Source organism: Barbus barbus (genome assembly GCF_936440315.1).
Source record: "Barbus barbus genome assembly, chromosome: 49".
Taxonomy (NCBI): domain Eukaryota; kingdom Metazoa; phylum Chordata; class Actinopteri; order Cypriniformes; family Cyprinidae; genus Barbus; species Barbus barbus.
In genome coordinates this window covers 11,120,690-11,133,566 of record NC_136727.1, presented here as the reverse complement: position 1 = coordinate 11,133,566, position 12,877 = coordinate 11,120,690, and the positions used below count along the sequence as shown (strand labels likewise).

Genomic DNA, 12,877 nt, shown 5'->3' with positions numbered 1-12,877 from the left:
ACGTTTTGCGGGCTGTTTTAGCATTGATCAAAGGTCCACAGCTTTGATCTTTCGTCCTAGTGCTGCCAAAAGATCACTCTGGTCTCTCTGGCGAGCGAACTGACAGGACAGTAGACCAACAATGATAATTACAGGCTCCTCTTTATGTTTCTTTCTGTGTCTTTCAAGCAAAAAACAAAAAAATGGCATAAACAGACACTCTGCTCTACAGCCTGAATTCCTGGCCTGTAGCGCAGGGAGAGAGAGAGAAAAAAGAAAAACTAAAGTGCTTTTACTCTTTAGACAATGAAGAGTATAGATTAAAAGAGAATATAGTGTTTCTGCATGATAAGTGTCTCTATTCAGCTTTGCTCTCATGTACATTAATAATAAATGGTCTCTTAAAGTGAATCCTCTTTTTTTTAAAAAGCATGTTCTTAAAATGTATCTGCAGGGCTTAAAATAAAGGGCAGTTTTGGAAGATCATGTAGGAACCCATATCTTCCTCCAAGACTTTTGAAGACATCAAGGGTTCTTCTAGGAATCCCATCATAAGGGAAAGGTTTTGAGGTATACTTGAATTATATTTTGAAGTTCCTTGAGCACAAAATGGGATATTTGAGTTTTGAGGGACCTTCAAGCGGATTCTTACATGTTCTCCTAAAGGTTCCTCTAGTGCTGCAGTTAATTGTCCTTTTATTTTTACATTGTAGGTCCAACAAAGAATTCTCATTTCAAGAACCATTTGTGGCTGTTTAAGACTCTAGAGTTGACCTACTGTAGGTTCTTGATGAGCATATTGGTTTCTGAATATATATGTTTTATAAGAACGAGAGAATAAATATTCTTTGTGCAAACGTATCAGGCTAAAAACCCTTTTAGATGCCTTGGCCTTCTATTTTGTGTTATTTTCCTTCTGAATAGAGCTTTTCTACAATCTTCCAAGCTTTGCAGCCCAAGTGTGACCATATCATGAAGTTTTTGTTGGATCATTATGTCAAAAGTAGTAGCATTAAAAAATTTAGTTGTCATTAAACCTACAAATAAGATGAGAATCAATGAGGCTAATAAACCACAGCACTCTTGTAATATAATATTATATGCACTTACTTCAGCATACCCCATTAGTTTCATTGCCTTGTTCAAACACATATAACTACACAAAATGTCAACCAACATTTCACACAGTGAATAAAATCCTTTTACTTTTTGACTAACAGGCGAGATGGGCATAGAAGTCTCCGGAGCTTTTTAGCGACTGCCAGCAACAGGTGAAAGCAGACCCCTGTTTTGACTCAAACAGATGAAGCTTCCATTAGCGCGGCTAGAATTCCGCCTTTTTGGACAGCATCTTTGGACTTTTTGCCACGGCTAACCACTCAGCAGGTGATGCTGATCATTAGTAGGCAGAACATGCAGTTGTGGTCGGTGGCACGTGGAGGGAGCCAGATTCTCACCGATACATGGAGCAGACTGTGGTAGCGAAGGACAAAGCATAGACAATAACATCACAACCAAACAGTAGAGTTCAAAAGGTTGAAATATATTAAATGTTCTAACTTACAACAAGTTGTGAAAAGAAAACATGTTAATGTGACAGTAAGAACACATGGGTATAAAACACCTTTTCAGAGTGTTACAAGAAGTCTGTTATGCTAAAAGTTGATCTGAGTACTTAATCTATTTGCATTTGCCTGACTTTTTGTCTATCTGTGATGTTGTATGTTCTTCTTTTTTCCAATTTGCATTATTGGTCTTTACAGTGCATGTTGGCAGGGTAATATGTGAGAATCTTCTTGTTACACCATTCCAATTACAAGAAAATAAATTGGGATTTTTTTCTGTACTTAAATGGCTTTCATACTGATACTGTAGCTGCCAAGTTCGTATTTCAAGATGCAACAGTTTGTTTTGGATGTTTTTTGGGGGGACGGGGGACGGGGGACGGGGGGGGGTCAAACCACTTTCTGTAGTTGCTTTTGAAAAATGACCAGTCACCAACTGTGATGTCCAGCCCAGTCTCATGTCCATGGCGGCAGTTTTTAAAATGATATTGCGTTGGCTTTTACATGTATCACTGCTGTTCCCAAGCGAAATGCTGCGTTTAGTTTTCACCAGAACAAATGTTTTTTATAATGAGACTAGGTTGGTGATGTCAGTCAGAAATCTGCCATAACAGGATAACAGATAGATGCAGATAACAGATAAATGCCTAGTTAAGTCAACAATAACATTAATATGTAACCTCTATATACATCATATTAACACCCTTGCTTAAAACTGTACTGGGTCTTAAGCTGAGCCAGAAGACAGAGTAATAAGTTAATATACTGTGCGACAGTACTCATGGAAAAAAACAGACAAACCAGACCTTAACAACATTTAATAAGTCCCCATCAAATGCAGATGGCATAGCATTGCTCATGAGGAAGAGTCCAGCTATGTGGCCAGCATAGGGAGGAAATGAGTAGATGGGTGTCTCCGTCTAGCTTTGTGGCCTCTGCGGGGTTTTCCTCGGCCATTCAGCGACACGAACATCTGCCTCCCCCTATGCTTCCAGCGCAGGGAGGCGTAGGTGTTATAGCCGTTCTCTTCGATGCGCTCTTTGAACTTGCAGCTGGGGCTGTATCTGACCTGCAACGAGTCAAATGAAGAGTGCAGCTTCAGTCACTACTCGAACTGTGTTGTTGGTAACATCAAAACATTTTCAGTAGTTTAGTACATGTAGTGTTCTTTGACAGAAATATTCTTTAATTTTAGTCAGTATTTCATTGTCAAATACATTAATTTAAATTCAGTTTTCATCTAGATAACTAAAATGGCTTCAGAATTAATTGATGAAAGTAAAATTTTAGTTGACATGACAGCATTATGTGTACTGTCTTCGTGTTTGCTTTCATAATTCAAAAACAATTTTAACAGTAATTCTGTTAGCAACATTATGAGTCCGTTTACTGATATGATGATTGAAAATAAATAACTACTAAGAGCTGACTCAAATGACCAGATCCACTCTTGACTTGATAGTAGTTGTATTTCCTAACAGTTTTAGTAGCAAGTAAACAAGACATCCTTTTTAAAGCAACCCTCTACGGACACCTTCACAGCAAAATCCCCAGAGTTAAATCAACTCTACTCAGAGTACATATTGTCCCAATCTACAGAGTGTTAAAGTAACACTGAAGCAGAGTTAAATTTAATGGGATAATTAAGCGATTCATTAAGTGATGAGTGAGCATTAGAAAAGAAAACCCGTTGTTAACAATGTTGAAGATGAACAACTATTGCTCTGGCTTTTAGACATGAACATTTATCTCATAATCCTCAACAGTGGTAACTCTACTTCAGTGTTACTTTAACACTCTGTAGATTGGGACAATATGTACTCTGAGCAGAATTGATTTAACTCTGGGGATTTTGCTGTGTTGGCAGTTGAATCACCATTGGCTAGTCTTTTTTTTTTTACTCACCAGACTGATATATACAGTGCCCTCCAAAAGTATTGGAACAGTAAAGACAAAATTGCTCTGTTGGCTGTGGCGTCAAGACATTTACAAATATGATTAAAAGATGAATATGAGACAAAACTACAGAATGTCACATTTTATTATTGGGTGATTCAACACATGTGTTTTATCAGCTAAGAAGTTCAGCACTTAGAGTTTCATCCCTCTATCTGATGTGAGCATAAGTATTGGAACAGTTGCCTCACAGGTCTTTCTAAGTGATCAGATGTGTCCTGTTGCATTAATTCTTCAGATATTAAAAGCAGGGAATGTGTCGTATCAGTTATATCCATTACTTCTGTATTCTGAATCTTGCATTCAATGATGACACACAAACCAGGATGAAGATGAAGGAGCTAACTTTGAGAGAAAAGCAAGCAATTTGGATGCTAAAGGAAAAGAGTAAGTCAATTAGAGCTAAAGCAAAAAAAAAGGGCATGGAGAAATCAAGAGTTTGGAAACCACCAGCGACACAAGCAACCAACATCGACCTGATCAACTGAGAAAACAACAGTAGTTGATAACAGACAAATCACAAAAGCTGTGAAAATGGGTCCTAAAAGACGTGTCTGTAAAATCACCAACAACTTCCTGAAAGCTGGGGTGATGCTCTGACAATCTACTGTCCTCAGGAGACTTTGACACAGAATTACAGCTGCTACACAGCAAGATGCAAACCTCTGACCAGCACCAAAAATAGAAAGGCAAGATTAGAGTTTGCAAAAAAGCACAAAGGTGAGCCAGAAGAGTTTTGGAACTGTGTTTATGGACCGATGAGACAAAGATGAACCTTTATCTAAGTGAAAAGTGTAAAGCATGGTGGAGGTGGTGTCATGGCATGGGCATGCATGGCTGCCTCTGGAACAGGCCCTCTCAACTTTACTGATGACTTAATGTATGATGACAGTAGCAGAATGAATTTGGAAGGGTACAAAACCATCTTGCCTACCAATATTCAAGAAAATGCCACCAGATTCACTGAGAAGTGCTTCATATTGCATCAGGACAATGACCCTAAACACCCTGCCAGTTCAGTCAAGGAATTTATAAAGGCAAAGAAATGAAAAGTCTTAGATTGCCCAAGTCAATCTCCAGATTTAAATCCGATTTAACATGAATTTCACCAGCTGAAGAGGAGAGTAAAGGCAGAAACTCCCCAAAACAAGCAATAGTTGGAATTGGCTGCATTTCAAAGGATGAGACCAAGACTCTGGTGATGTCTATGGGTCACAGACTCACTGCTGTGATTGTGCGCAAGGGATCTGCAACTAAATAATAGCTTTTAATCTTTTACTTCTGCCTTATCAACTGTCCTAATAAATAAATAGCCATGGTTTTGCTACTCAACTTGCTACCAAAGTGTTTTAGCAGTTAGCCTGTATCAGTACCACTGCAGTGAAGGAGACTGAATAATGAATATTTGCAGCCTCTCAGACAAACCACAGAGCGATTCTTTTTATTTAAAGAGATTTACATATTAGTCTGTTTTATTCTAAGAGTATGTAAGATGTTTTTCAAAAAATATTAATAGTAAACGGTCGGCTTTTTTCTGTGGTGATTTGCGTGTGTTTACACTGTGCGCACCTGAGCTTGACCTAAAACATGGCGGAATCCGACGCAGCGTGACGTAGATTCCCATTCTCTATACTATATAAAACGGATTAAAGATTAATGATTAAGGATTAAGGATTAACGATCTGATGGATTCATGAATATTAATCAGGTTGTGCGCATTCGCTCGAACTGATTTGCTGAAATCAAAACAGGGACGATAATAGGTCAGCGCCAGCCAATGAGATTGTCCTTTGCGCATTAGTTCCGCCCACTAACAGAGAAAACGGCAGTTCTTAAAAGCTGAAGAATTCCAAAGGCACTCCGTTATTTTGACAGGAAAATACAATAAAGAATATCGTTAGCGCGTCAGTTCTGCATGTTATGTACAGTAAGACTCTCTCGCTCGCTTGCTCTCTCTCTGCGTGTGTGAGACAAAGCGACGACGAGATATGCGCCTTCACATTAGAGTTTACGGTACGTTAAAAACAGGTGCGCTGCGCATCCATTGATATGAGTCGAAAAATAGCATAGATCGCTTGACGGAGAGTGAAACTCTGAAACGCTCAGTCAGTGTGTTCGGAGAGTGAAAATATATCTGTGCTAAACTTATACTTAACCTCCAACACACACACTGTGGAGTAAAATCTGAGAATTTATTAGCCAGTGGCTATTAGACATCATTTAGTCGCACAGAGCGAAGATTTAGTCGCATATTCGAGTGATTTACTCGTAGAGGGTTGTAAAGAGCATTGCACACTGAGTCCGAAATTTTCGTATGCGTTTTTCAGTTTTTTCGTATTCGTCATCCTTTCCTATCAAAATGCTTGTTACGGATGCAAAAACGCAGAAAATCGAGCCTGATCCGATTTTCTTTATGACAGACGAAAGTTTCGGAGGCAGTGTGTAAATGTGATTGACACAACATATTTATTTTTCAACGTGTGAAAATTTCGGACTCAGTGTGCAATGACCTTTAGTTGTCAATATGACAAAATATATATATGTATTTATCTGGCCAAAATACACTTCAAATATATGCTAAATATATGTTGTATATAGAGCAACTTAATGGAAATATATCAAATATATCAAATAGTGAAAATATAGTTCATCTACACCTTCAAATGACAAAAACATTGCCAAATGTATCTCAAATGGCATGAAAATACATTTCTGATCTTAAATGCATTTTGCTTTTACCAAAAAATATAATAGTGCTTAGATTTAAATGTTTAGTTTTTTTTTTAATGACTTAAGTTTATTCAAATATATATTAAAATCTAAGGGTAAGCTGCAAAGTTTATTACCAAAAGGCAAAATTCTGGCTACACAAGATGACACAGAAATTTACTTTTTTTTAAACAGCAGATTTTGAGCTTTAAGCCCCCAATAATCAGATTAGATGTCAGCTATTTTGTTTTTCCAGTGGTAATTTTCTTAAATAATTACATATGCATCACTCCAAGTCCAAAATATGTGGTTTTCCTTTCAGTGTTCGGCATATTAAACAATACAGTCTTACCAAGCTCACTGAACCATGTGGTGAAAAACAGCATCAGAAATCTGGGAGTGAATTATGTTCCAAACATCCTATTGTGTACCCATTACGCATTTGTATTTATCTCTACCAGCCTGTCATTGTAAATTATCCGCCACCGTCTCGCATATAGGCTCAAAAACCTGGCTGACGAAGCCAAGAGAGCTCTGCCATTCTGCCACATCTGGATAAAGATATTAACTTGAAAAGGGACAAAAAGGATTATGACAATAACATTTAAGAGTCCTGGTCAAGGCACCTTTAGCCTACAGTCCGATAAGATCACTGTGGAATGAGTGAATGCGACTAATAATTATTCAAAAGGGTAAGAAAAGAAGGGTGCTTAGGCCTCGAGTGATTCCCAAGGTTTGTCATGTTTACTCTGGGGATCGGAGGACAGATATAGCCATCTGTAAGCCATCTTATCATGGCTGGGTGACAGATTGCCAGGGTGAGATTTCTCAGAGAGCAGTTAAAGCGCATGCAATGGGGCGTCTTCATTAAACAAGTCACAAACAACTGTCTGGTGGCACGCACTAAATTCACAAAAAAAGTGTCCAAAGATTTGGGACGTTCCGATAAAAGACCAAATGTCAGTTCCAGGATATGTATTAGATGACCCAGATTTACACATTTTTGTTTCTTTAATTTGCAAAATATTAATACTATAAGATGATACTATAAAATATTGTGATGTACCTACCGATCCGAAGAGCGTTCCCTTTTTGGACATAGCTAAGTACAGGCCGGTGCTGACAGATTTGATGGCGACAACTCCCACACTAACAGATCGGATTTCCATCAGACCTGAGGAGGGGAAAAAAGGAACAGAAGTCTGGTTTAGAAAGGGCGAGTTTCTCCATCAAAAGCCACTCTATCATTGCTGATTAGAAAACCAGGCATCTATATGCTCAAGGGATGTTTTTTTTACTCCCAGGACAAGAAAAAACAGGACACCCTAGATTTCCAGACATGATTTTCTTTGGAACTCATGTGGCACTTATGGCATAATGAACGAAAGTGTAGAAAATGACAATATGCTGCATTGATATTATGGACAATGTTGGGGATACAACTTTAAAGTTATGAAAACAATGCATTACATAAAGGGATAATTCACCCAAAAATGTTAATTCTGTCATTTATTACTCCCTCATGTCGTTTCAAACCTGTAAGACCTTTGTTCATCTTCAGGACACAAATTAAGATATTTCTGATGAAATCCGAGAGCTTTTTTGCACAGAGAAAACAAAAATAACTTTATTCAACAATTTCTTCTCTTTTGTGTCAATCGATGCAACTGTCAGCCGAACAGTTGTTCTCTGCGGGAAGTGATCTAAAAGAGTTTCTGCAGGACGATCTCTTTTGTGTGTAGTGCGGGCATACAGCACAGGAGCGGGGTCGAATTCTCTCTGTTTTTCTTCTCTTTTTTTTGCCTTTTGGAGCAGAAAGAGCTGAAAAGCTGTTCTCACTGCTGGTAAACGGTGCGCTTAAAGAGCGCGTAAAAGCTGTTTTACAGCTGGTAAGAGAGCACGTGTCTTCGAGAGACAGAGCACACGACAGGCTGCACAATCCCTGTCTGTGTTGCCACAGCCGTTCCCCTGCGTGCTTCAGCACAGATTAAAAGAGCAAAGTCCCTAAAAGAGCTTACACAAGCAGAGCTTGCGTCTTTTTAAAGATGACATTCTACTTGTGTGTTTCTGGATGCGGTCGTTACCTGGCACCGGGGGATGGTCACGAGCACTGCATCGCGTGTCTAGGCTTAGAGCACGCTGAGGCAGCGTTTGTGGATGAGTCATGTACTCATTGTGGGAAGATGACCATCTTGGAGTTGCGGTCGAGACTCCAGTGCAAAGTCCCAGTGCCGCTGCCTCATTCCAATCCTCCTCAGTTGCTACGAGTGGTGGCACTGGTGATCTGAGGATTACAGTGAGCGCGCTTCCTTCAGGGAACCAACCCCCTAGGAACCCTCATTCCTCCTGCACTCTGCAGCCAGTAGAGCTGCCGGGGGAGCGCGGTGGGCCATCTCAAAGGGGTGCACCATCCGTGTCCTTCGGCGCTCCTCCCGATGACTGGATGTCGATAGCTGCATCAGAGGGTGAGTCAGACTTTTCTGGAGATGACGCGTCGGAGCAGTTGCTTCCTTCGTGTACGGTAGCTGTGCCCGATATGGATCAGGAAATGATGGCTATGCTTTCCCGGGCCGCCAACAGGGTCGGGCTCGTGTGGAATCCTCCACCATGTCCCAAGCCCTCGAGGCTGGACGACTGGTTCCTGGGGATGGAACGAGCAGGTTCTCAGCCTCCCACCCCAGTTCCTTTCTTCCCGGGTGTGCATGAAGAGCTCACGGGTACATGGAAGGCACCTTTTACTGCCTGAAACCGTGCCGGTGGGTCCTCCTCCCTCACCACCCTTGATGGCGGTGCGGCGAAGGGTTACATACGCATCCCCCCCTGTGGAGCAGGCTGTTGCTATGCAGCTGTGCCCTAACGCCATCTGGCGGGGGGAGCCATCTCTCCCTTCCCGGGCCTGTAAGCACTCGTCAGACCTTACCGGCAAGGCTTACCAGGCCTGTGGGGAAGCCGCTTCCGCCTTACACGCTATGGCGTTGTTGCAGGTCCATCAGGCCAAGGCACTGAGGGGCCTGCACGAGGGTGGTCATGACCCGCAAGTTCTTCAGGAACTTTGTGCCGCGACGGACCTCGCGCTTCGGGTGACGAAGGTTACGGCGCGGTCAGTGGGTCGTGCGATGTCCACTTTGGTGGTCCAGGAACGCCATCTCTGGCTGTGTCTGGCCGACATGAGGGATACCGACAAAGTCAGGTTCCTTAATTCCCCCGTGTCCCAGACCGGCCTCTTCGGTGACGCGGTTGAGAACTTCGCCCAGCAGTTCTCGGCTGTACAGAAGCAGTCTGAGGCGATCAGTCACATCCTGCCACGGCGGTCTGCTGCTGCATTCACTCCACCGCTGGCAGCACCTCAGCTTGCTCATCGCCAAGGGCGACTCCCTGCGGCTGCCCCCGCTCCCACGCCACAGCAGCAGCCTCCACCCAAGCGGTGCCGTGGAGCCAGTCGTAAGCGGGGTCCCCAGCCCGTCCAGGCCCCCGCCAAGAGGGGCGGCAAAGCCAAGAGCAAGAGGCCCTAGGACGGGCGACCCGGAGATGGTTGGGACTGCTCTTCTGGAGATGGTGACTGCACCACTCCTTCCCCCGGAGGAGGGCCGGGTGGTAAATCCTTTGTTCCCTTTTCTTTCTGTTCCGCCGCTGGTCCAACAGCCAGCGGTACCCAAATTTTCAATAAAAGAGCAGTTTCTATCATCTCCGGGTCCGAAGAGGGCTCGGAGAGTAGTGGGAGGAGCAAAACCTCTCCACTCTCATCCACCTCTTCTGTCGCCAGCGGACAGCAGCACACAGTTCGAGATGGGCACCCAAGTCTCTCCTGCACCCCCTGTCCGATCGTGGAACCAGGTTAGTGTTGCACAGCACACACAGACCCCGCTACGGGCCGCCTCCCAAAGAGAGGCGTTCCACGTCCCTGCGTTCCACCTCGCTGCCCCACTGCGGGTACGCCTATGGTCCCCTTGGTCCCGCTTGTGGCATTGGCTCGTTTTAGTTACACTCGAAGCAGATTGGCCTCTCTAGCGAGATTCCTATTCGTCGGTCAGTCCGACGTACGTCTCCGTTCCCTCCTTCAGGGAACGAGGGTTACCTATGCAACAGAGACGTTTCTGGTGGTTGTACACAATAATGATATTTTCAACCCAATGTCTCGACAAATACCTATTTTACAAGTGTGGAATTTTGTACACATTCACACATTCGTACGATGTAATTCATGAGATTTGTATGAAAGAAAATAAGTATTAAACTTTACTCCTAACCCTTAAGCACAAAAATGGTCAGAATTTTTTGTGAAACTGTGTTGCCTACAAGAAGAAATCTTGTGATCTTAAGTTGTTGTTTTTTCCATTCCTCTCCTCTGCCTTGCATGTTTTGGCCCTTAAATCAGCTAACAATGAGAAAATGTACTTACCATATACATATCAATTTAATGTAATGTAATTTTGTTTTTATAATGCAATATTTATGAAAAGTAACGTTTCCCAACGCTTAATTAAGTCAGGAGTGTTCCATGTTCTGGAATATACCAAGAATGAATCAATGAAATCAATAGTCAAAAATGCATTTCACCTATTCGACTCTTAATTTTTTTTAATACATTTTTCTAATGATCTGGTAGTTTGGTTTCAGATTGATTATGTTTGGATATCCATCATGCTAGATACTTCTATTGCTGTTTTTGCTCTAAAATGGAGGCTGGACCATTGTCATGACAATAGAGCAGATTGTTTTGGAGATGACCTGAGACTGTCCTGTGAAAAAAAAATTGATTGCTTTTTGAGAGCATTCCTCGCCATTACATAACATACTTCATATTGTCTGATGTTATCTGTTGAGAGTATCCATGAGTTTTAAGGCTCATAAAAAGCAGCTTAAAAGAAAAAAAGACAAAACGCTGCAAACCATTTGCTGTCAGCTGGGTGCCTCTCTATAATACTGCAAGGGGAAATGGTGCAGACAAATCAGCTGTTGGCTTTGGACAAGGACTGTAAACACTGTAGCACATTGAGGTGCTGAATGAGATGTTGACCTAGTGCCAGTTGGGAAATGAACACAAAAAAACACAGGAAGGCAGATTTGTTGAACACATGTGTTGCAGGTGGCAGACCGAAGAACTTGGGTTTGGGATTCTGGTTAAAGCTTTTCAGCTGTGACTGAGTAAACCCTCGCGGTCAGGTTTGAGCAGGTGTAGCTATTTCTCAACAGCCATCTCTTCCAGTTTAAACTCATAGACTAATTATCGTCTGTAACTTTGTGACACTTCCTGGGATTAATGTACTTGTTGAATTACACGTTTTATTATGATAAAAAATACTGTGTTCTATCAGAAAGACTTGGACAACAGAATAGCATAGAATAACATCCCTGGGTGTAAGCTATTTCTGATGGAAATTGGAAATTAAATCACTGTAACTGATAAAACAGAAAATACTGCAGAAATTTAATATCACTATATAAAAAACTTCTATCATTCATTATTGTTCATATGTATTTTGTGGTTAACTCTCATTTTATTTATTTATTTAAATGCTTTTTATAATATAGGGTAAACGTACCTATTAAGCTCACGTAACCATTAAGCACACTTCCATTTATGAGATCAGATTATAAAAAGAAAAAAATATTTATTATCCTACTTGATGTCTTAACCAATTGATGTTTGTTACTATATACCTCCTGTAATTTCAAGTCAACCACACTGACATCTGAGTCTCCATGTGTCATTATTTACTCACTCACATGTTGTCCCAAACCTCTATTAATTTCTTGTGCTGAACACAAAAGAAGATATTTTGAAGAATGAGGGTAATCAAACAGTTGCTGGTCCACATTGAATTTGATAGTAGGAAAAAATCATATGGAAGTCACTGTGGACCAGCAACTGTTTGGTTTTCCACGTTCTTCAAAATAGCATGTTCTTCAAAATATGTTCAGCAGAAGAAATAAACTCAGGTTTAAAACAACTTTTGAGTAAATGATGGTATAAAAATAAATCATCATGACAGAATTGACAGACAGATGACAGAATTTTTATTTTTGGGGGAACTATTCCTTTAACGTTAATAAAACAACAAAACGCAAAGAGAAAAATCGGTGAAAAAATGTATTGTTAAAATAGCGGTCCCCTGAAAAAAACGTTGGGAACCACTGACCTAGACTATTTAAGAAAATCCTGGCATTTTAATAGATATTACATGAAATTTATAAAAAATAGTTGCTGCTCCAATTAAGCTCAGTGTGCTCTCTTTAAGCTCTTCCACATTGAACGTCTATGTAAATTCTTCATAAACAGACTTTACATATAAACTGATGGTTGTCACTTTAAGTTAAGTTAATCGATTTTCTATGGATTCAGTCAACTCAAATCTGCAGACTGGCTCTGATCTTTGCCAACTAGCATCAACTTTTCCAGACTGTAAATTGGTGGAAAATCGGGGGGAAAATCGTGTAGTGATTTCCAGCCTTAAGAGACTATAGAGGCTAGTTTCATTTCATAATGAGGCTAATTTCTTTGTTCATCCCCATGAATTAAATGTTTTATTGATTTGTTTTATTTGGTTTTTGAATGTGTTACTTAGCTGAACGTGGACTAGTCTAGATGTTGCAATGTGCTTAAATGACACTTCATTATGAATATATAACTGATCGACTTGAATGCCTTGTTGCTTGATTCTAGTGTT

General features: G+C 41.0%; 1 protein-coding gene across 1 annotated transcript in view; it reads right to left on the bottom strand.

The window, feature by feature from the left end:
* Window positions 1-1,503: 1,503 nt before the first annotated feature.
* Window positions 1,504-12,877, bottom strand: part of LOC306867588 (fibroblast growth factor 22-like) — a 34,840-nt gene continuing 23,466 nt past the window's right edge. Inside the window, exons 2-3 of the mRNA XM_079413338.1 lie at window positions 7,280-7,383; window positions 1,504-2,613 (exon numbers count right to left, since the gene is read on the bottom strand). Coding sequence (XP_079269464.1) covers window positions 2,419-2,613; window positions 7,280-7,383 — 299 coding nt within the window. The 3' untranslated portion in view covers window positions 1,504-2,418. The remainder of the gene's footprint in view (window positions 2,614-7,279; window positions 7,384-12,877) is intronic.